This window comes from Leguminivora glycinivorella, chromosome 16 (assembly GCF_023078275.1).
Source record: "Leguminivora glycinivorella isolate SPB_JAAS2020 chromosome 16, LegGlyc_1.1, whole genome shotgun sequence".
NCBI lineage: Eukaryota > Metazoa > Arthropoda > Insecta > Lepidoptera > Tortricidae > Leguminivora > Leguminivora glycinivorella.
The window spans coordinates 5,167,445-5,193,326 of record NC_062986.1 but is presented as its reverse complement, the minus strand read 5'-3'; the positions used below and the strand labels follow the sequence as shown (position 1 = coordinate 5,193,326).

Sequence of the window (25,882 nt, the reverse complement as noted above, 5' to 3'; positions counted from 1 at the left end):
TTGTCTTAGTCTTTAAAAAAATTCCATTTTGAATCTGTGCTAGCCATAGACACTGACAGTTGATTGTCAGCTTGACATTTTTCTCGGAGAATTCATAACCATATCTGGTGAACTATTTATTACTGTTTTCGACTCATTTTCTCTCCCTGGCCTCTGATTTTGCCTCCTTCTACGACTACCTTCGCTCTCGAACCCCGGACGTTGATTTTACTGGCTTAAAACGACGACCTTTGATATTAACCTCTGGACCTGATTCTGCTTGCATTAACGAAGACGTTTGCTTTTAAACACTGGACCTGATCCTGCTGAACTGTTTACGATCCGTTTTGCCTCCCTGACTTCTGATTTTGCTTGATATAAGGACGATCATCGCTTTTAAGTTCCGGACACTATTTGTTATAATGAATACAAGTACATAAACACGATATAAGGATCCACAAAACATGCTTTATACCAACTTGTTCTAAAACCAACCAGAAAAACCCAGATTTAAAATTGTTCATATTAAGAAAGGAGCTGAAGGAAAGTTGGTGTCAATAGGTTGGCAGGAACTGCCCAACCAGAGTGCGATTTTGCTGTGAAGACCACCTGAGTGTAAGATACCGTGTCTTGTTTACCAACCTTAAAATGCAGTTACACGCTGGCAATAATATCATAAAAAAGAAAGCCATAAATATCTGACACGGTGGCATTTTATAAAATGTGTATTTTTTGGATAGACCAATAGGAAAAATATGGTAAAATACATTTTTTTTTATAATTTGCAATGTCCTATAATAAAATATAATTGATTTATTTTATTGTGTTGTTTTATTTTACTTCTGAGTTGTAGGTGTGTGTCATGTGTGTCGAGTTACTGTCAAGTTACTATCCAATTCAGTTGGCTATGGCTTTCCATATTCTTCTATGGCCCTCCATACTGTTAAAGCATGATTAACAGCACTATAGTAGATTGTGTTACGAGGGAGCAAAATTGCATATTTATAGCGAGGATACAAATTGAATTGTGAACAAAGTGAAGTATTCTATATGTAATTGAATACTGAGTGTAGTGACTGGGATTCGAAAAGAAAGGGTTATTTTCTTCCCTGCACTGCGAGGAGGGTGCAAAGAGGCACTTTTCCTCTTTGCTATTAGGGACCAAAGTGATACTTTTCCCTTCAAGGACACATTTTTACATGGTTACATAACATACCATTTTTTATGTTCATATAACATATCATTATATATTAATTTCCTATAAGTTGATGTTAATATGTGTAGCAAATTTAATTCCACCTTGTGTCTTAACACTTGAATCCCTCACTACGATCAGGATTAAATTTAAGAATACCTTGCTACACTCAAGAGATATATCTCATTTTTCTCCCTTGTTGCACAATCTACTATTGCTACCATTTGACACTTTTTTTTTCATATCATATAAGCAAAATACTAAAATATGAATCAGGTCTGTTGTAAAAATATTATGCACTTAATCGACACAATTTTTTTATACATAATATTAAAATATGTTACAACATAAAAATGTTCTCATAGCAATATAGGTATTAAGATTTATAAGATTATAAGTATTAAGATTTTTAGTTATTAAGAACTATATTTGCAGTGCCCTTACAGGGTTCATAGCTGTGCTATACCTACTGAAATGTACCAACTTATGTACCTATGATAGCAATAAAGAATTACTGATTACTGATTATTACTTATGTGCAAACACTTTCCGTGGCGTTAATATTTTATACAGGCCAGACAAAGTTATTGAACAGAAAAGTGTCACTTAATTCCCTCCTAACAGGGCCGAAAAGTACCCTTTCTGAATGGGTGATGTGAAAAGCAGTAGGCGTCACATCGCAAACTCATTTCCTTTTTGAGCACTAACTACTTAAAGCAGACAATAAACCAACAATCTAAAGTTATTTGTTTAGGGCACAGGTCCTTCTCTAGTTCTCATCTGTAGGCAGGTGCGCTTATGAATCACTACTAGGAGTTAGCCTGTTTTCACATTACCCGATCCAATATCGGATGTCGGAAGGATTTCAATGGAAAAAATCCAAGACGACGCCTGTAATGTATGGGATATCGGTCCAACATCTGGTATTAGATCGAATAATGTGAAAACGTACTTATGGGTGCTAAAATGAGTAATAATGTTAATATAGATCAAGACAAATTTATGTTTATTACACTCTAATAACATGTAGTTGCACTTTTCAAAATTAATGGGATACACATTCTCTGTCCAAAATATCTCTGCATCTTTCATCAATTTCTTCTTCACAGGCATTGTGTTTGTCGCTGTTCCACATTTTGGCAAATTAGATGAACTAGCTCTTACAAAATCGCTAGTACCTATCCACGTTTTCCCAATTCAATGGGCTTAAAAATTGTAATCAGGTCCGGGGTTCAACGTAAAGGCCGTCGGCAGCAAGCAGGGCAAGCACACGTCTTCGTTAATGCAAGTAGAATCAGGTCCAGGGTTTAAAATCAAAGGTCGTCGTTTTAAGCCAGTAAAATCACGGTCCGGGGTTCGAGAGCGAAGGTAGTCGTAGAAGGAGGCAAAATCAGAGGCCAGGGAGAGAAAATGAGTCGAAAACAGTAATAAATAGTTCACCAGATATGGTTATGAATTCTCCGAGAAAAATGTCAAGCTGACAATCAACTGTCAGTGTCTGTGGCCAGCACAGATTCAAAATGGAATTTTTTTAAAGACTAAGACAAAACTCATAACTGCCGAAGTGGGTCGTACGCGCAGTCGAGCAACACGTTTTTATTTTTATAAAATGTATGGTGCTACCAAAAAATCTGTAACTTTTTTCTGTAAATAGAAATGCTTATTCCTATCACCAGAAAAAATATCAGGCGATTTTAAAATTTTCAGACATCCCCCATTGACGATCAGACTATAATCATAGACGATGATAGACCAGTCATTTCTGCAAGTCTATCACACTTAAACCTTGTAGCTTATCGTTAAAGTCTAAAGTGGTATGTGAAGTTATATATCATAATGCACCATGAAGCTTGTTGGTAGCGGTTTCCAAGCGAGTTTAAGGGGTATTAAAGGATTCGCCAATTTTCTTAAGTAGCTCCGTAAGTGAGGATGGGAGATGCTTGCGGGCAAGCGCTGAAGCGTGAAATCATTACGACTGCTGTAGTTTTTTTAATGTAATAGGTATGTTGGATATTTTTCAACAGTAAATAATACACAAAAGAAAAAGCGACCAAGTCCACTGGTGGTGGTGGCCGAGGGTTTTTTCTGTGACTTTGAGACTGAGTTCCGAAATTTTGGGAATTATGATAATCGTACATTAAGTTGGATGTTCCGTGAATTGATGATTCGTATGTATCTTAGGGATCTGCCCTGTAAACTAGTTCATGCGTATCACCCTATAGGCTCCTTATGTGGCATTGTTTCAGCCCGCATATGATCCCCTTCTTCTTCCTCGGTTCGGTCTGATAGTCGCGACCATATGAGGTCGTTATTTTGTGTACCAAAACTCTTTATAGTCTCCATTCAGCACGGTCTTCTGCAGTCCCATTAATAGGCGCCTGTGTCCTGGCAGGCCTTCTTCAGCAGCAGCAGCAGGATGTAGACTTGTGTGTAGTAGACTCAGCTCTTCCCTCATGTCACTGTCTTACTGTGTAGAAATGGACTCCCCAATAACTAAGCATGAATACTGCAGGGCATTCAATTGCATTTTTTATCCTCAGCCTCGTGTGACAATTTAATTGGGAGCCAGACAGGGCAGACAGACCATAAACATATTCGCCTACATTCCTCGCACAGGATGGCATCGTTTAGGCCCGGTAGAGCCCAATTGAGCGCAATGTGGCTGAAATGCAACTGCACTCAACTGAACTTAATAAGCGTTGTATTTTGTTAATATGTAGGTATTTTATTGGAGTAATTTTGTGAAGAAGTTTAAAGATTTTGAAAAAAAAAAGTAATACAAGTAGGAGTATTCCATGGACTGTCCCGTACAAACAAACGCATTATATTTCATGTGTTGCGTTGCGATTTTTTCAGCGTTTAAAGCAGGCGATCAGTTTTCTTTGCTAATTCTGCACATGCCTTAGATACAGATCTTCTTACACCAGCCATTTTGCAAAAAACTCGCGTTAGTATAAGACAACGGTAGACTATTTCATGGAATGCTCTAGCAGCATCTTAGTATGACTGTTATCTATGTACTGATATTTTTGAATGTATGCTTAGTATATTACATTTCATCAGGCCATCTTCGAACGTGCGTGCGACTTACCCTTGCGTTGCCCTCAGCCCTCAGCCAAACCCTTCAATAAGTGTGGCAAGACCCTAAAGCAAACAAAAGCCTTCACAATACACTGTCAAACAATACTGACGGTGCAGATACTGTCAGTATGAATGTTGTAATTAATGACAGGGCAGGTCTTCGCCAGACACGCCTACGCCTCCGCAGGGCTTGAGAAAAGGTATAGAAAAAGGTATCGGTAACAAAGCAGTTCATTGTTTTGATATCGGCCTTTTGGTCTTTACGATGAACGTTCAAACATAAATCATATTTAAGAATAAAAAATTGAAATTCAAACTTAAACAAAGATAACATACATATACTTACTCGTAAAACGACTTTTGAGATTGGGCATTGAATCGACCACAACTGCCAGCAGAAAGAAGATTGTCAAGATCTCTATTGATTTGTAGTAAAACAGAGCAATAAAGAAACAGGCAAAAGTAGATTTTACTTAAATGAATCTTACTCTTATTTTCAAAGTCTTGTTTATTCATTACATTATTTATTATGAAAAATATAAAAAATGGGTGTTGTTCTGTTTTGTCCGTTGCATTACGTTGCCACAACGCTATGTCGCTCTTGCTTTGTCGAGCTCATAAAGGCCAGATAGATTACAACCTAACACGCCAACTGTAACGTCGGTTCTTCTCATACTAGTTATTATTATTGCAATTTGATTGCAAAGCCTATCAACATAATCCGCCAAGATATGAAATTTATCTGTCATATAACTCAATCACCACTATCGGGTACGTTAACACTTATCCTATCCTAATCACACGTGCTATCATCGCACGCAATACTCGTGCGCGTACGCATGTAAATAATGACTCATTAGCGACACCAATGTCAATGCCATGCGCCCACGCGGTATTGTTTTGTTTTATGCATTTCAAATACCGAATATAAAGCGAAGTTTTTTCGGTAGCGGTAGATAAATTTTGTAACCTCGTAAGACCGAAGCCAATTTTGACAATTTTTAACTTTCTTTTCTCTATAAAAGTTCGAAACTCGGATATAGTTTGTACTTGTACAAGTACGCCGGGAATTACAAGGGTATGGTAGGTAAGGTACATCGTATATCATACTTTATTTCAAAATTTCCATAGCATGTTAATTGACAACAGAATTAGAATAATCGTGTTGTTGAAGTCTTTTGATAAATCCATAACAATTTTTTGATGAAATTGAGTCTTTGAAAAGTCCTGGAGCCTGTATGGATATCACTTTTGTGAAGTATGACACGTTGAAGAAATATCTTGTAAATTTCATCTTGAATTAAGTAAGTATTTATCTTCAGAGATCATATCAACCTCTTCGACTATGTTCTTCTATTCTGTCGCTTCTTTTAAAATATGGTAATGTCTCGCCTTGTAACTTGACCGTTTACCATTGTAGCTATTTTAATTGGTTCCCCTTTTCCACGGTGCCTGCGGTTACTTACATCGATGGTAATGTTTATAGGCGTAGAGAATACCGTTTGAATTCGATATGTTACGAGTTTTTGAGCTATTATTGAAGGTTTTATTCAAATTCTTCTGATGCGTGAGGTTTTACAGTTATTGTTGTATTTGTGTTTGTTATGTTTTTTGGGATTCTATTCCAATATTGAAATCTTGCTGTATAGTAGTTATCCCTCTAAACTGATTTTTTCTACTCCCGAACTGTTATTCTTCATTTACAGGGCAGTGCATAGATCTTTAAAACCCTACACAAAAGTCTACTCCCCAAAGCCAGCCGTCCGCCGGCTTTCCGCGCATGCGCGCAGTATAAAACTGAAAACGCATTGTTTGGCTCTGTAACCATGGCAACGATTTTCCTTGCGCTATGTTATTAACCGAATGTAATATCTAACTTTTCTTAACTTTAAACAATGATAGTAAAATACACGGACGGAGGTCTATAATGATTTTAATAAGTTATTCGTAGGTAAAATGTGTACCTAACTAGGAAATACATAATTAAATCGTGTTATTTATAAACTTGCTAGTAAGTACATCTCCTACAGTGCATGAAGAGAAACGTAAGGAAAGATTTACGATAGTTTTTTATAGGAGTGTGAATGGAAATGTCGAATAAAGCTCTTGAGCGAAGCTGTGGCATTTACGATGTGGTATCGATGGCTCGGCTCGGAGAAGTATTTAGTAGAAAGAGAGTAAGTGACTAAGTGCACTATCTGAGAAAGTGAGAACGCATTAGAAAGATGGTTCGATGGAGAAAATTAGAAACATTGTATTAAATGTTTGAACTCGTTACAGAAAATATAAAGACGTCATAGACCTCATACTACAGAAGGAAAACGAAATGAAACGTCCACAATGGGAAAAGTTGTATATATATTTTCACCACACCAACTGATAGAGGCTCTCTTTGCTATTCGAAAACAGATAGTAAAATTGCATTTTATCCACAAGAGAGCAAACTAATTTCATACAAATTTAAACTTGATGTCTTAATCTGGCTGGTAGAATTTACCTATAAATGAGGATTTTGAAATTTTTGAATCATAAATATTGAATAAATTGATGGATTTGATTTAGATGTTTTATACTTAGTCAGTATTTTGTTCTTTTTGTGATGTGAAAAATTTTGTGTTTCACTCGATGGCAAAGTTTGTTTAACCTTCGTGCCTTGACACCCTCGCAAGTCTCGCAACGCTCTCGGTTCAATATTGGAATCTTTCGCTTGCTTGTTTTTTCAATATCCATGGGCACGTGCGGTTAAACAACAACTTTTCCCCCTTGCAAAACAAACAACTATTTTTACTGAATGAACTTAATAGTTTTCTTAGTAAATACATCTAAAAGGCCTTAGTGTTTCTGCCTTATCCTAAGACGACTCGTAGCAATAAATACATAGATTTACAAGTTGAAGTAGCTTGTTAACTTTAATAGTTCGATTATTCACAACATTTCCATTAAGTTCCTTTCAAGAAATCAAATGGCCTATTACTCTTGCTTTTTAACAAGATGTTGCACGCAAATCGCACTGGCAGCAACTTATTGACCAATTATAGACTTAAGAACTTTCAATGAAGGGTCTCGAATGATCCGTTAATAGTGGCAACGGTGGCACACTAACAACGAAGATATATTATTGTCTTGTTGATTTTTGCAACGTCCATTAAATAATAAATATTTTTTATTCGTCAGGATTAGCTACTCTCAACAACTTAAGCTAAACACATCACTCACATCAGATCATAAGAGTTTTGAAAGATTCACGGTTAGTTTCACTTGACGTATATTGGTCGATCGATAAACTCCCAATATTTAGACGCAGTGACATACAATGCATCCTGGTCACGGGTAACAAAAATAAAAGGTAATTATAGTCTATATCCCGGTTAATATAAGGCATCATAATGCTATCACCTGACATAGCCCAATGGTGGTAACGCGGGGATGAAACTGTGCCTCGTTTAAAAATAAAAAGTCCGTATGCAAAATAGCCATTCAACAAAAAAACCCAACCATAATTCAACTCCAAGACTATAAATACGTAAATGCATTGCATTCGATTCCTGCACACAAATGATGCAAAAAAACTCAGATCAAGACAAATGTGGGTAAAGGAATTAGCGGGGCAAGAGTAATCAAGAACTCGGTTCCATTCAGAAATATGTACACAATATTTCACTCTATCCGATAGTGAAACAGTTCACGTTTGTATAGTTGTTTATGAGCGTTCATGCTTGATTAATCGTCCGCTTTTAATAAAGCAATTAGTCGGCATTCACACTGGCCCTCGGCTTTTTACAAATGAACGTATTATTTATTGTGAATTGTGGGAATAAAGGCTATAATTCTTGCGAAGTCTTTAATACGAATTGATGATATATGCGGAAATCCCACTTCTGATGCTAATTTAGCAGTACATATTTTATTCTGATTAACATCTAGAGGATCTTTTGTGTAATATAATATAATGTGTTTTAACTGCAAAATGGTAGGTCGGTCTAAAACTCTAAAATAAATTAACCTTCACACTAAGGAGCACTCACTTAATGACTTTTTTTTATTGTTGGTTCCTATGACATTTATTTTACTTTACTTAATAAACCTTGTTATCTGTAATAAGGAAAACATTATCTAGCTGGAATAATCAACGGTGTCAATTTCGCTAAGGTTCTTAAGCACTTCGTCTTCAGTAGTATCTGGTATCACCAGACGGTTCGTCACCCATCTGGGTTACGTGCTCGAATTATCGCTTTTCTTACCTTCATATTTATGCCACATGCAAGCTATTGAAGCTACATGTTTTCTTCTTGTTCAACTGTACTTGGTAAAACGGACTAAACGATGATTAACACCAGACTTTTTAAGAATCACTTTCAAGTGTCTTAAACAATCTTCAACATGTCACCAAGGAATCCATCAACCTCTAAGCCAGCAATTTTCTACAATTTATGCCTTTTCCGGGCGAAGTAAAAAGATGTTTCAGCTTGGCTTGTGCAGTAAAAACTGCTGACTGTCCGAGAAAGCCGATATATCTGATAAAGGTGTCACGTTTGAGCGATTTGCGTAAGATTTCTCTAAAACGGCTTTAATGGGGCAAATGACCGTAAGCGCTTTGGATTTAAGATCTGATTTGCGCTTATCGGACCGTATATCGTATCTGCCTCATTATTTCAAGGTTTTCTAGGCGTTGATTTGAGTTTATCTGCAAGTCAGATTGCATGCTGAGACAGTATCAGTAACGCCTATTAGTTTGGTTTACTATTTCCTTTAATCCACACCTTGAAATTGCCATTCTACCTAACGAAGAGAAATGGTATCAAAGGAAAGATTTTCACAGATTTAACTGACAGCTAAAAATACGATCTCAGTGCTGCTAACTTGCTAAGTCGTTACTACTAGGTTAACACAGAAGTCATAAGCAATGTTAAAAAAAAAACTTTATGGCATGCGTTGTGTTGTGTTGTCTAATGATGTATTTGTAAGGGAAATTAATGACTTCCAATTTGATGGCAACTTAGTGCAAGGACAAGAGAAAGCGACAAATTCCTTCCCCTCTTATACACATCAATTCATCTCTAAACCCTCTCGATCCAAGACAAATCCTATTACGGCAAGATTTAACCCACAACAAAGCTATTTAACATTAGACTGCCGACGTGCGCATATTGTCATTATAATTTTTATGGTAAATCGACGTGGGCAGAGTTGTTAGGCTCATTTGCTTTACAGTGGCACAGAAATAGAACTCACTTACAAGTGATGTGGTACCAGTTGGTGTATTTTTTTGAACAAAAATTTTTTTACCTATTTTTTTTTGACTGGCCGGAGATCGCTCATAAACGGGATAATTGGGAATCGAAGCAGTGAGACACAGTATAGACTTTCAATAAATAATAAGATTTTCAATACAATGTAGAATCCAATCCACTTGAGGAGGTTGTCCTTTTGTTCGTATGTTTGACAAGACAGTGATATTTTGTTTGAGGAGTCTACATTGTTGCTGTTCGTATTTTCATGAAGTAAGAATCCGATTATTTAGTGATTCTGGAGAAATCTTCTAAACTAAACAGTTTTCAGCAACGTTGTCTATAGCCACCTCTATACTCATGAAAGAGTTAGGTACTAGATGAAGACCTTTTCAAAGATTTTTGTTCGAAGTCACGTCATGTTCGCATTCTTCTCATTCGCTGCATCGCAACAGTCGAATGATATAAGGAGTTATATTTAGTTCTCAGTCTAGCTATTTTTATACCTATTGCTATTTTCAAATATGCATGCCAATTGTTATTCTTATTTTTATTATTGATGTTTTAAATGTTCAGCGAGTCTCGAACTTCACCACAGTTCATCTTCGACTTTACTATTGAACTCAATTTCCTCGGATGCTTTTGAAAGTTCTGAATCATGGTTACTGTAGTTTGACAAATGTTCTTATATTTCAACAATTTCAAGGCTATTAGTAGAGGAAAACGTAAGACCGAAGTAATTTCTAGAGTGTTTGATGACTTACCTGAATAATGTGTCAGCTTTTATTGCTATTGCTGTTAACTGTACAATTTTCTTTACGGCAATAAAAATAACTGTTAATAACTGCGTATAACCAATTACAATTACTGTACACCACATACAATTGCTGTCAGTCACTTAATTATGAATGGTTTAATAACTTAAATTAAACCATTACGTTTCCTCAATAATTTTATTATTATTTATTTATTATTTATTATTAATTCATAATCCTATTAAACATTATTAAAATTACATTAACAATTATATATTCTTATTGGAAACATCTATATTTATACATTAATTACAGTAGGCATAAGGAAAACCATTTTCTAATCCTGACCGCAAACGCCTTCGTCTCCCACAATATTTATTAATAGTTTTATTTTAAACCTTATTGAAAGACAATAAGGTCATTATGGTCAGTTAAGTGTTGTAGGGTACAATGACCGAGATTATGACTTTATGACTATGACGACATGAGACAATGGTGTTACGTTATTGTTACGTTACGTCACGTAATGTCAACGTCGTGAAGAGGTCAAAGTCACGAGTACATATTTTGCATGAACATTGTGATGATAAGAAAAACATTGAAAAGTTTCGTCTGAGAATGCCGGGCGGCCACCAGAAACAGCCCTCTCTTATACCGCTGGGAAGACAGTGTGATGGCGGATCTGTGTCAGCTAGAAGCCTATGATTGACGGGAAGCTGCGCAGGATCGGGAATATCGGGATAGGTGGCGTGCGTAAAAAAAAAATTCTGTCTCCGCACTCTTGTATTAGTTTTTTCTATTAACAAGTAATTCAATCTACTAGCACAGCATTGACGATCCGGTGTAGTTGTAGTGTAAAATATCTCACCGTAGCATCTCCTACAAATCTGTCAAACTTCATACACTCAGATCTTTACGGACTTAACTTATGGCCAGTTGACCACTGATGGTTTGAAATCTTCATCTCTTCCTTTATAAGGGATCATCCACATATTACGTCACACCAAATTTCAGGTTTTTGGACCCCTCCCCCCCCTATGTCACGCTTTTTTGTATCCCTTTAACAGGGCTTGTCACATTTAGTATGACCCCCCCCCTCCCCCTTACACTGTGATGTAATATATGGATGACGCCTAACTTATAGTCCCTATGATCGTTCCTTACGTCACTCACAAGTACCAAAATTGAATCTGTGCAATCAGCTACACTAGTTTAGAAACAGTCTTATTCTACCTCGTCAAACTCTTCTACTGTTATATTTTTTTTCTTTTCATCTTTCTGTCCATGGAATAAAAAGTCTTTCTTTTTTTCTAATTTGAATAGCAGAAAACCACTAGATCTGACTGTTTACACATGTCAGAAATGTTCTTGTCGATATTATCCGCGATGTACAAAAAATGTGAATTGATTCATCGCTGATCGCTGCTGCGACAAATCTATTTTTGCGCACTTTTGCGCGAACAAAAAACTAAATGGTTGTCACTTCTTGCTCGCCGACAATGGTACAGCTACTTAAGTATGCAAAACGATGCTGAGATAAAAAATACAGCTGTCAATGTCTTACAAATCAATTCATAGTTAAACAGTTGACACCACAGAACTTAATTTAGATAGAAGAAACAAATTTATATATTTGTATAGGGGCCGAGCGTGTCAAATTTTGTACTGATGTTGATTCTTGCCTGTAATTTTAAATATGTCTCAGGCTCTTGATTGTTCATAATTTTTGTGTTGTTGCAATTGAATATCACGTAACGAGGCATTTTTTATGTTTTGGTTGACTTCAACTTACAAAAATTGACGCCCGAAAGCTGCAAGCTGCGATCAAAGACGGACAACTCAGTGGATTTCACTGAGTTCATTTGACACGCTAAGTAGATACGTTTGCTTGATCTATGGTTGACACATAGATATATCAATAAAAAATATGCTAAATAAATTTTCTTAAAAGGCAACCAATAAGTCACTGCGCTAAAAAGTAGAACCTTATAATAAATAACCCGACGTCGAGATATTTTACTTATCCAGTTAGCATCAAATACATTGTGAAATATGTATTATTAATCAAGTACAAGAGAATCAAGAGACGGATAAAATAGATGATATAAGATGCTTGTTATTAGTACAAAGGCGAATAACCCATATTCATTTCACCGATCTCTTCCAGTTAATCTTTGTGCAATTTGTGCTTACTGTTCTAACATACTTTATTCTGTAGAGTGTACGCAATACGTATGTTGATCCCGTTCCCTAAAACACAGCGGGTTCAGATTACACTCCGACGGGTCAATGCGCCGTCTCAAACATGTAACAGCCAGTCCAGTATAGCATGTCGTGTGTAGAATTACAATGGTCGTTGTGTAATTAATGTAACTTACAATACGAGTATCACTTACATTGTTGTTTTATAAGTTTGTGAGACTTTAGATATTGTATCCATGTCTATTGAATTATAAAACAAAGTCTCCCGCCGTGTCTGTCTATTTGGTCAAAAACTACTTAACGTGTAACTTACGGTGTTTGGTTTCACCTATCAATAAATTGATTCTTGGGGAACACAAAGATTATAAATATTAGGTACTATGTGCTTAAAAACGTCAAAGAGAGCCGCACCAGCTCTAATCCGCCGCCTTTGCCCATGTAGGTTTAAATACTTCCTAACTTGGAGGAAGGCATCTCAATATGTAATCGGCAAGAAACTCGGCGGTACACATATTTTTAGGACTAGGTACTGTTTATGCATATAATTTCTTCTTCTTTGCACCCTGTTACCCTCTCCTGGGGTTCGGGCTCGAATCATATTTCTCCATTTACTCCGGTCTTGGGCAGTTTGGGTAACCTCCTCCCACCCCTTGCCTAGCACCCTGAGCTCCTGCTAAACCGAGCGACGCGGGGTCGATATAGGGCGGCATGGTTTGCGCTTTCCGGGTATATTCCAGGTGAGGGTGTGTCCAATCCAATGCCATTTCCGCGTCTGGATTTCTTCGTGTACGGGTGCTTGTCCAGTTATTCTCCATAAGTGAGCGCATGTTATTTACATTCCAAAACAATGAACAGGAGGTTACTTTATTCTCTTTCTATTTTGAACATGATACTACGTCCATTCGTGATGGCACTACAGGCGCCATAAGTTACGCTTCAATTATTCTAAATGATATACAAAGTTTCAAGCCCATCTCAACAAGAACTACCTTCCATAACTTTTTATTCAGTAATCATTATAGTAACGGACTCGGCGCGTTAGATCTGCAATTAGGGATTATTCACCGGAAAATTCCCGTATCCGGGTTCTTAAGTAGACTGATGGTGGCATAGATTAAATAATAGTATGACACATATAACCGTCTAGGTGTAGGTACAGGTAATTTCTGAATTGAGTCCAATTTAGTTTTTGTAATTGGATAATATCTGGGTGACATATCAAGAGGAAGACGCAAGTGGAAATTCCTGGAAAACTCATAAGTAGCGCACTCACCTAATCGAATGATTTTGGACCCCATTAAGCCCTATGACTACGAATATTTTAGTCCTTTTGGAAGTAGACGTATTTGCTCATGATTGATAATGATAAAACACCGTATTTACGCAACAGACGTCATAGTAGCTACCTATTTTTGAATAACAAAGGCATTCAAAGGTACCGGCCACACCAGAGCGTCGCGTGTCTCGGGGCGCGCAACGGACGTCTCCGCCACGCCGCCTGAATGTAATTTAACGAGGTGGCGGCGGCGCGGTGGCGGCGACGGGGCGCGGCGTCGCTTGAGGCGCGTCTAAACGTCTTTCCTGAGTTTCCTATACAAAATGTACTGAGGAGACGTTTTTTGAATTACACTCAGGTGGCCTGGCGCGGACGTCCGTTGCGCGCCCCGAGACACGCGACGCTCTGATGTGGCCGGTCCCTTAAATCTTGTGATATTGAATTTGTTTAGCATAACAACTGAAAGGAGGAAAATGTTAAAAGAAAATTTACCACAAACATTAAAATACCTACAGTGTCATATCGCGTATTTATCACTTTATAATTTTTTTTGCTATTATTATTAATTCAGTAACTGGATATTCGTTTACACTATACACAAGTAAAATTTTCCTGTTCTAAAGACTAGGCTTGCTTCTCAATTCTTGATACTTTCGTTAAGAAAACACAAATACCAATTCAACGCATTCCACATTTTCGTTCCCCACACAGTAGTAACCCAGTTAGGTTAACAGTGAATCTATTCATGCAGCAACTTATGGATTATGGACAGCTACTGACATTACTCATTCTGTCATAAGTACTGCATAGTTTACAGTTAAAACTGTTAAAAGCAAAGCTTACTTAGGAAGCTACGACAACATTGTTGCTGTAAGAATTTGTGCGGTCACCTAGTCATTGTTGGGGTAAACAACTGAGCTTGGTAAATTCGCCGCTCAGAAAAGCCAATGCGGTTGGGTCCATTACAGAATAAGGATCCGTTACATTAACCGCACGCACTTTTGATAGAGTGATCGAAAACACTCAGCAAAGAAATTATGAATTCTGTGCGGCAAAAATTACGACCGTTGACAAACCGTTTTGTGTAATTACCAGAAAACATTTATGAGTTATGAGAAAAAAATATTGCATCAGCCTTGAACATAAACTGAAGAATCACCTTAGGTACATGGCTGCAGTTAGTTAACTGAAGAAAGAGTAACCGAATCTCAGTTCAACGTCTTGCCTACGCGACATAGGGAAGTTCAAAATGCCGATGTATTACTAAATAAATCTGGTTGATTCTAAATCTGTTTTTTTTTCAGCACCAAACTTCTATGAAATCCTGACGTTTACCTAACCCTTGCACAGACAAGACAAGGCTAACAAAATCGCTGTAAGACCTTGAAAAAATCACTTTTAGTTTTTAGTAGAGATGGGCCGAATACGGACTTTGCCGAATACGAATATTCGGCCGAACATTCGGTTCAGCTGTTACCGAACCGAACATTCGGCCGAATATTCGGTTCCACCATATTTTAAATCCTGGCATAGAGTTAAAAACTTTTCAATAATTGGTAATGGGTACATTGGGTACTAACTAAGGCTCTTAATGTTCGTATAATTAAGTGCATAAGAAAATTTAGATTTTTGTTTCGTAAGCTATGTTATTTTTACTTTTTTACATAATTTAGTGTAGGTACTTATATTTAACGTATTTATAACCCCCTTTGGTCCTTAGAATCCTGAAATGGGATGTCATTATCCCATGAATTACGAAACAACTTACGCTATTTATTTACTTTGTTTATTCGGTAAATATTCGGCAATGTAACCGAACTATTCGGCCGAATACGAACATTGAAAAACTTGCCGAATATGCCGAATACCGAATATTTACCGAATATTCGGCCCATCTCTAGTTATTAGTAGTAGTACGTTTTCTGGAATTTAGTGTCTATGGAATGGGGAAATCCCATTGCTGTAGACGCTGATTTAGAACTGTTTGGCCTTTATTGCTGCTGTATAATTTTGGGCTCATTTGAGCAAAATTTTCCTTTTGCAAATGTAATAATGTATTCAGTTTCGCGTATTATAATCGTATTGTTATATATATTACTTGTCCCCTTATCAAATATTTTTAGCAGTAGTTAATAACGCGCCAATCACACTATAGTTCATTAGAACAGCTCTGGCGATGCGGTACCTTTCATCTTTGTTTATTATGTCTAGTACAACAATCACTATCAATCATTATTTGTCAATTTTTGCGATCTTTGCCTCTTCTGCAAAACTTTATCAGCCGCTGTCCAAAAATTAATGTTTTTCTTACTGTATTTTCCTTAGCACGGGCGCGTCATGTATCCAACTATTTTGTTTTTAATAAGGATTTTTTTATCAGACGTTTGAGGGCAGGGCATCAGCGTGTCACAATAATTAGTGTTTAATGATGAATTATCGGTCATTGGTTATACTATGTTTTTGAATGGGCCAGTTATTTTATCCAATAACAACAAGAACTATCTATCACATTTACCGACTTCTGTTATGATTTTATAGTTTATTTACTCTTACTGTCATTAACATATGGAAACTTGATTTCTTAATTGGAAAATCAAAGCTGAAAACACTTTGCTAATATTTGTAGTAGCCCGAGTTACCTACAAGTAAAGAGATCTGGAGTTACCCGATCAGATTAATGACCTACATTCGCATCAAAATGGCCCACTTCTTTACAAAGTTGCAGTACTTTTTAATCATTTATTATTATTCCATTGTCTATTGTGACTCCTACATTTTCCATATCACCCCTCTATTAAACCTCATTGTCACACACTGTAATTTATTCATACACGCACTCAGTCCACTTGTTCTTACCATCTTGTCAATAAAGTCTCATACACTCTTGTACTATTTGTATGTAACTAGGTGTTCTCATGAGAACATTAACTTCGCACTAGCACGCCAACACGCATAGCGTCAAGTGGCTCACGTATTACATTATGCAGTCATACATATTTGCATTGTCTACACTATTTGTACATGTTTTTAAACAGCCGAGGTTAAAAATACGGCACGTAACTTTCTCTGTTGAAAGTTGAGCGTAGGATGCGTACGTAGGTCTTTGTGGTTAAATTGGTATTTGACACTATGAAGTTATTGTTGCATGATTTCTAATCCTAGCAGATTTTATCAGAGACCTTTTCGCGTATTCGTCATCAATCTTTATGATTATGCAGTTATGTTTGGTTTCATTTCTTATTATTAATATGAAATTATGTATAGAGTTAGCAACCTAGAAACTAATTAATTTTGTGTAGATGGACTGTGCCTATACAGGATGATAACATTCATTTTGGAATATAGTGTGTTCAAAATTTACATTACATTTAAAGCATGGTGCTGTTATTGTTCAATTTCATAAATATTAATTATTTAATTAAGACGGAATAACACTTAATAGAAAACAGGAATTTGGCCAAGAAAAACAGTAAAAGCTGGCCAAAGTCCAGTATCTTAAAACCGTGCAACATTGTGAAACATGGAAGTGTTTTATGGATTATGAAAGCACTTTCTACAGACAGCTGTAAAAACGACTTCTGTTAATATTTGCATTATTAACTAACACCATACTTATACAAACAGGTCGTTCATCATCTTCAGATGAAGAGGCTCCCAATTTTGTTTGATCAGGTGGATTATTGTATTAATCGTTTTATTCAAGATGACGCACGAATTTGTCAGATTTAAACTTAAGTGGCAAGACAATACGAACCAAGGCACGCGTCTTGGTAAATAACAGTCTATACTCCGTCTCTATAAATTCATGCATTTTAGGACCCATTAAACTGTTTAATGGAGATTGCGTAACAGTGGAATGACATGAAATTTCCTCATTCGGAAGTAGTTAAACCAGTGGATAATTTTGCTTAAAACAACTTAGTAATAAAAACGCGCTCTAGAAAATAAAAAGTACAAACTTAGAATAGAAAATAGGTTAAGGATATCGGTTTCAACCAGATTTCCGCCAGACAGATTGGTCCTTAGTTTGCCAAACAGTTTGGTATTTTCAGATTTTTCTTTTACGTTTCTTTTCTGGCTTTATTAGCCAGATAATAAACCTAGGCTCTGCAGAGGTGTCTTACTTTACATTTACACACAACAAACAAATCGCATTCAGGCACAGCTGTTCCCAGCTTCACAAAAATATCCCATGTGACTATAATATCAACTGTGCTTAAGAGGGAACCAATATCTAAATTTTCGTCTTAAAAATAAAATCGTCTTAACATATTTGTGAACACATCGTTTGCTCCGATATATCTGATGTTTTCTGGAGCTTCATTCATATAAGTTAAGTGCCTACTTAATTCAGCTTGCCACACAGATGGTCCTTTGCCTTCCGACCGGTCTCCGGCCAAAGTGTTTGACTTTTTCGTACTGACCTCTCGAGAAGTCACTGACCTGTGTACGATTGCTAGCCAAAACTATATTGCGGATTAAAATTTATCAAGCAGTCATTGAAGAATTCGCAAAATTTTCATATAGGTTCCTGTTGAAAATATTCTTTGCTGACGTAAGTGCTTTATATTTGTGTGTTATAAATGATAGCTATTTGTCGTTGTTATAAAATTCCAAGATTCGTACAATAAATTCTCTTAATTTTAGTCGTATTCTTGGGTTTTCAGTTAACAGGGTTACTATTTAGAGAAGCGCGGTAGGTTTGAAAATCATGAATCGGATTGGATTCAGAAAATATGTAACATTTCTCAACTTTTTCAAGGTTTCACACCCTTCGCAGAAAAAAAGCTTTCGGGTTGCTCTTTTAATTGGATAAAATCTTACCCTAAAACGGATCCCGATATAAAATTTCCAAATGACAAAAAACCGTCAAAAACCCAACGCTAATCCTCAAAAACGTCAAACATATCACATTCCTAAAAATTAAGCAAACTACCTGAGTGTTTGCTACCTCAGATTACGTCGTAATCCGAGATGTTACGTAACGTAACAGGTCAACGGCCTAATTCGTTAACACTGTTGACGATGATTCATCCTTCATCGTACAGTTTTATGGCTTTGCTTGCACTTGATGCGATGCGACGTAGATTTGATGCACGGACTTCATGCTCGGATATGTGCTCTTTTACTTTGCTTTCGTGTCTCTTAGTGTGTCAAAGGTTTGGCTTCTTGATACATACTTATAGTGTACAAGTACTTTATTTATTTATTTATTTATACGTTACGTATATTACGTTTAACTAAAACTCTTCCTTTTTGCGATAAGTACTTTATAAATATTTCCAGAACCTGAATTGATTTGTTTTTGTCATTTTAAAAGAAAAATAATTATTCTGTCATCAATCGCCTCAATTAGGTGTAATTGTAACGTCCGGAATGTATCTAAAATCGCTTGCAAGATCTCTCTCTGTCTATGACCCTTGCTTAAATGTTCGGCATATGTAATGTACCGTGAGTAACCCACAACAATCTTTACCTTGATTATTGAAACTCTCCTGTTTGCACACTCACCGGAGCGAGTATAGCCAATTAACAACCACGGTGTTCGTGATAGCGCGCGTGTAATTTAATTATCGCCAAGATTGTTTCTTTTCTTCACTGACCTTACCTATTTCTTATGGCAGAGGCATAAAGCTCACCTTTAGTTAGTTGATTGTTTCACAAAACACACACATTTTTTTAATATTTTCTTCCTTGGATATTCCACTTAGACTTTTTTCGTTTTTGCTAATGTCTTGCTAATGTTGAGCTCAACTCAAGAGTTGGTTATAAATCTAGCTTTTTGTTTCTCTTCAGGCTTTGAACGCTTAAACTTAATTTTACAGTGCTTGCGTAAGCACTTATCTCATATTTACAATATCCAGTTGGATATTGGTGTCTTAGGCATATTAGTACTTCAGTACCCTAGGTGGTTTACTTTGATTGAGGTATTTAACTCTTTAGGTACCTTATAATTTATAATTTTATATACAGTAAAGCAAGATGCTATGAAATACTCCTGTTTCATAGCATCTTGCTTCACTGTATATAAAATTATAAATTATCCAGACAAAATATATTTTAAATTAATTTTTATTAAGCAGAAACGTCTGCTAACGATTCTAAACATTTTTATATTAAAGGAAAAAATGGAAAAATTTACGCTTCCGGCGGGACTTAAAAAATATATTTTGCTATTTAAAAAAACCGGCCAAGAGCGTGTCGGGCCACGCTCAGTGTAGGGTTCCGTAGTTTTTCGTATTTTTCTCAAAAACTACTGAACCTATCAAGTTCAAAACAATTTTCCTAGAAAGTCTTAATAAAGTTCTACTTTTGTGATTTTTTTCATATTTTTTAAACATATGGTTCAAAAGTTAGAGGGGGGGGGACGCACTTTTTTTTCCTTTAGGAGCGATTATATCCGAAAATATTAATATTATCAAAAAACGATCTTAGTAAACCCTTATTCATTTTTTAATACCTATCCAACAATATATCACACGTTGGGGTTGGAATGAAAAAAAATATCAGCCCCCACTTTACTTGTATGGGGGGTACCCTAATAAAACTCTGAGAGTAGAATGAACTCTGAGAGTAGAATGAACCGCTACAACCAACTACATGCTGAAATTCAAAAATCCACTCGTAGAGACAAAGACAGGCACATCAACAACATATGTGGTGACATTGAGAAACATGCTGACAGGTCGCAGACCAGGGATCTCTTTCTAAAGGTAAAAACACTTACTGGTACCTTCAAACCAAAGAGTTGGACAATCGATGACAGTAGAGGTAACACATTAACAGAGCTAGATAAGGTTCTGGAGAGATGGAGAACCTACTGTTATGAACTCTATAGGGATGAAGAGGGACTTAGCTATGAAAGAAGATGGGATTACCACATAAGGGAACCAGACCTTCTGCTTTCAGAAGTGCAAGATGCCATAAAACGATTGAAGCATAAGGCTGTGGGTCCTGATGGCGTGTCAGCGGCTATGTTACAGCATATGGGCAGCGAAGGTACAAAGATCATGTATCAAATCTGCAACAAGATATGGAGAAGTGGTCAATGGCCAAAGGACTGGACACAGTCAGCAATAGTACCACTGCACAAAAAGGGATCCACAAGGAAATGCGAAAACTACCGAACATTGTCACTAATGTCGCATGCTAGCAAAGTTCTCCTACGCATTATAAACGTTAGACTCTCGTCCTACGTGGATCGCCAGATACCGAGTGAACAGGCGGGCTTTGTGGCTGGTAAGGGTACTCGCGAACAAATTCTGAACGTCCGTATTCTTATCGAAAAGTGTCGTGAGTACAAGAAGCCGATGGTCCTATGCTTCATTGACTACGCTAAAGCGTTTGACTGTGTTCAGTGGAAGGTCATGTTTGATGTGCTGGTGGAGATGGGTGTACCTGAACACCTTGCTTACCTAATACAGAATCTGTACCTTGAGGGTTCATGCTTCGTGAAGCTGGAGAATCAGAAATCAAATGATTTCCATACAGAACGGGGCGTCCGTCAAGGCTGCATTCTGTCACCCAAGCTTTTTAACCTGTACGGCGAACAGATCATGAGGAAGGCACTTGACGGCTGGGAAGGAGGTGTTTCAGTTGGAGGTCGATTGATCAGTAACCTGAGGTACGCAGACGATACGACAGTAGTTGCGTCGAGTGAAGTAGAGATGGCGGATCTTCTGAACAGAATTGAAGATGAAAGCGCTAAGCTCGGACTTAAGATAAACCATTCCAAAACTAAAATAATGGTAGTTGACAGGGCAAATATACTTCCAGTTACCGACGCACTTCGCCAGTACGAAAAAGTTAGCGAGTTTATGTATCTTGGGTCGTTGATAACCTGCAACGGTGGCAGCACTGACGAAATACGCCGTAGAGCCGGTATGGCGAAGAGTGCTATGGCTAACCTCGATAAAATTTGGAAGAGCAGAGGAATCCGACGTCAAACTAAAGTGCGATTGGTTCGAGCACTTGTCTTCTCGATATTTATGTATGGTGCCGAGACTTGGACCCTAAAAAGCTGTGACGTGGCTAAGATTGACGCTTTTGAGATGTGGTGCTGGCGAAGACTGCTACGTATACCTTGGACAGCTAGAAGAACTAACATCTCTGTTTTGGAAGAACTTAATATCACCACACGCCTCTCCAAAATATGCCAGGAGCGAACCCTTAGATTTTTCGGTCACATCATGAGATCACCAATGCATAATATGGAGAAGTGTATCATCTTGGGGCGAATGAATGGTAAACGCGCTTGGGGTGGGGCTCGTAAGAGATGGTCTGACTGTGTGAAGAAGTCGACTGGCGGCAGCCTATACCGTGCAGTCCACATGGCTTATGACCGCGTTCAATGGAGACACGCTACTTGTGGTCGCGATCCTCAGCATTGAGGGAACGAGGAAGAAGACCCTAATAAAACATTTTTTTCCATTTTTTATTTTTGCACTTTGTTGGCGTGATTGATATACATATTGGTACCAAATTTCAGCTTTCTAGTGCTAACGGTTACTGAGATTATCCGCGGACGGACGGACGGACGGACGGACGGACGGACGGACGGACGGACGGACGGACGGACAGACAGACATGGCGAAACTATAAGGGTTCCTAGTTGACTACGGAACCCTAAAAATGTTCATATACACGCCGGTTAAATGTATATTCCGGCATGAACGCTCTTCGTGTTCATCGAGTTAAATCATCAGGTTTGTTTATACATATTTATTGCAGTAATCTACACTCAGTCTGGTTTAGTACCACTGTCGATTTCTAATGGCAATTACTCCAGAGAAAGCGCTATCCCTTTCAGTTCTATTATTGTCTAAACTATTTCAATTATTCAACTAAGTTTCACTTAAAAACAACGTAACATCTGTAATTACAAAATCTGGTCTAACATCCTTACTTTTAAAGTTTGTTGTTTTTTATTTTAATGTAGAAATATTATGAACCGCAGCTATGCATAAAAAATCACCATCGTATCCCACATTTGTTTGTAAAGGCGGCTGTAACTCGATGATGGCAGTCATAAAACGAGTGTTTGTTTATAGGATCAATAGCAAAGGGCTCTTCCTATAAATAACTAGGGATATGTAAATGTAGACGTCGCTTGTGAAATTTTTACGGAAGTTTGCTTTGGATGACTTTGAAGCTGTAATTGGTGATCTAGTTAGTTTTATGGGTATCAATATGATATTTCTTTGATCAACTTGTATCTTAACTGTCTGGAGTTGGAAAGAATTCTAGAGGTTTCATTTTCTCCTGGTGAAGACCGTCAAATACCTAGTGTTTTTTTTATTAGTATGTTTACATCCTATTAATGCATAGACCTCAGAAAATACTGTATAATTTTTGAATTTTTCGTATCACCACAATCTTATCCTGACATGTTAAATATCCTCTTTCTGATCAATGTCATTAACCACATCATTAACATTTTAAATTACGATCTATTGTGCTAGTCCAAGTGTTTTTCTTCCCTGCTCCCTTTTCGGTACCTGCTATTTTTTGTCCATCTCTCTGTTTGTAGAAGAAACAATCCGTGAAACAACAGTTAATTTTGTCTATGGGGTTGCGTACGTCGGACCAATTTAAATTCCTTTTTGACGAGTATCGTATGGTTTGATAGCTTCTACTGTTTTTTTCAACACCACTATGCATAGGGGTTTTTGATTTATTAACTGCTTTTTTAACATGATCATAATCAGTGTTATCAAAAACACTTGGGTTTATTATAGAAATGACTTCATTTTTTACATGATGCTTGTTTTTGTGAGCCGGTCGCATGTTATTAGGAACTTATCAGACTGTATCATTAAATATTTTGATATCGAGTATGTTTTAGGTGGTCTTAATTTACGTTGTTTCAAACCTATTTAAATAACTTTGAAGGGAAGCTAATTTCTAGTGTATTTGCTTAAGCTTTAATATTCATTAATATTCTATAGTTTGAGACCCTGTAAATACCAATACTACCAATCCCCGTACAGTTTTTTTATTGTAGGCATTCTGATTTTTTTTCTTACAATGTTATTTTTTTTTGTTACAGTTGGCTTCCTCATCTTAGCGTTCTACTTGTGGGGCACCCCATACAAGCGAGGTTTCTTCTGCGATGATGAATCCCTCAAACATCCGTACCGGGAGTCCACGGTCACCAACCTCATGCTGTATATCGTCGGTCTATGTCTTCCAGTTGTCACGGTGAGCGTTTTTATTAGTCTAGTTTCTTTTAAGTCATATCTCTTATACAATATATTTATTTATCGACGATATTCTGATATCCGCAACACAGACTTCGTAAGGTGACCACAAGCTATTTCTACTATGCATCTACCGTATTAACGTCGTATTATTTTGGAGTATCGTATGGCACGACCATTATCTACTTGCCTTTATCGCTTGGCATGGACAATGCCTGCGAGTTCCGATGCAGTGAAACATGTAAAATAGACATTTCAGCTAAATAATCGAAACTTATGCTAAACCGAGCCGAACACCAAATGGTCCAAGAGCTGGCAGGATTTTGGAGTAGGTCCTTGAGGCAACCTGGAAAGGTGTTCAGATGCTTCTCTGATCATAGCCAACATCAGGTCTGCAAGTCTGGCAGCTGGGGAGCGGGGCTTTATCGAGCTATGAATTTTTAAAGATTTAATTTTTTGAGGCCCAAAAAAGGTGTTTGAGGCAACCCGGAATTATTAAAAAGTGAAAATAGAGTTCCTCAGAAGTCGCATAGTATTTATGCCAGATCATTTGGCCGGGTCCTTCACCGTGCCAGAACGGTACAAAGTGGTAAAAAAAAAAATTCCAAAAAAGGTTCTTGAGGCAGTCTGTCATTTTTACCAGTGAAAGATGAGGGTCTAAATAGCCATGGAAAAATAATGCCATGACATGAGGTGGGGTCCGTACCCTTCCATTCGATCTTGAAAGTCAATTTTTTAGTTTTTCGTAAATAACTCGTAAACGGTGGCCCACAGCAAAAAAATATGTTAAACAGAAAATATCTACATAAAATTTCCTACAAGAAAGGTTATGTACGTTTTTTCGATAGGATCAATATATAAACGGATAATTTAGTAAGAAAGTTTTTTTTAATCGATTACATGCTCCGTTTTTCGTCAATACCTCGTAAACGGTGGCCCACAGCAAAAAATTATGTTAAACAGAAAATATCTACATAAAATTTCCTATAAGAAAGGTTATATAACTTTTTTCGCTAGGATCAATTTTTTAGTTGGAAAGTATTTTTAAATAGATATTTGGGCCGTTTTTTGTTGATAACTCAAAAACGGTGGCTCACAGCCAAAAATAATGTTAGACAGAATTAATCTACATAATATTTCCTACAAGAAAGGTTCTGTACGTTTTTTCGCTAGAATCAATATTTTAGTTGAAAAGTACTTTTAAATATATTTCATGGGCAGTTTTTTGTTAATAACTCGAAATCGGTGGCTCACAGCCAAAAATAATGTTATACAGAATTAATCTACATAATATTTCCCACAAGAAAGGTTCTATAACATTTTTCGCTAGAATCAATATTTTAGTTGGAAAGTATTTTTAAATAGATTACATGGGCCGTTTTTTGTTAATAACTCGAAATCGGTGGCTCACAGTCAAAACTAATGTTACACAAAATTAATCTACATAATATTTCCTACAAGAAGGGTTCTATAACATTTTTCGCTAGAATCAATATTTTAGTTGGAAATTATTTTTAAATAAATTTCATGGGCCGTTTTTTGTTAATAACTCGAAATCGGTGGCTCACAGCCAAAACTAATGTTACACAGAATTAATCTTCATAATATTTCCTACAAGAAAGGTTCTATAATATTTTTCGCTAGGATCAATATTTTAGTTGGGAAGTATTTTTAAATAGATTTCATGGGCCGTTTTTTGTAAATACCTCGTAAAAGGTGGCCTACAGCTAAATAAAATGTTCACGAGAAAAAAATCTACATAAGATGTCCTACAAGAAAGGTTCTAAGTATACGTTTTTTCGCTAGAATCAATATTTTAGTTGGAAAGTATTTTAAAATGGGCCGCTTTTTGTTGATAACTCAAAAACGGTGGCTCACAGCAAAAAATAACGGTATACAGAATTAATCGTCATAATATTTCCTACAAGAAAGGTTCTATAAGATTTTTCGCTAGGATCAATATTTTA

The 25,882-nt window shown here is 36.8% G+C and overlaps 1 protein-coding gene across 1 annotated transcript in view; it reads left to right on the top strand.

Annotated features, from left to right (window-relative positions):
- Window positions 1–25,882, top strand: part of LOC125234674 (putative phosphatidate phosphatase) — a 124,043-nt gene that overhangs the window by 39,071 nt on the left and 59,090 nt on the right. The window contains 1 exon segment of the mRNA XM_048141015.1: window positions 23,765–23,916. Within this exon segment, the coding sequence (XP_047996972.1) occupies window positions 23,765–23,916 (152 nt within the window).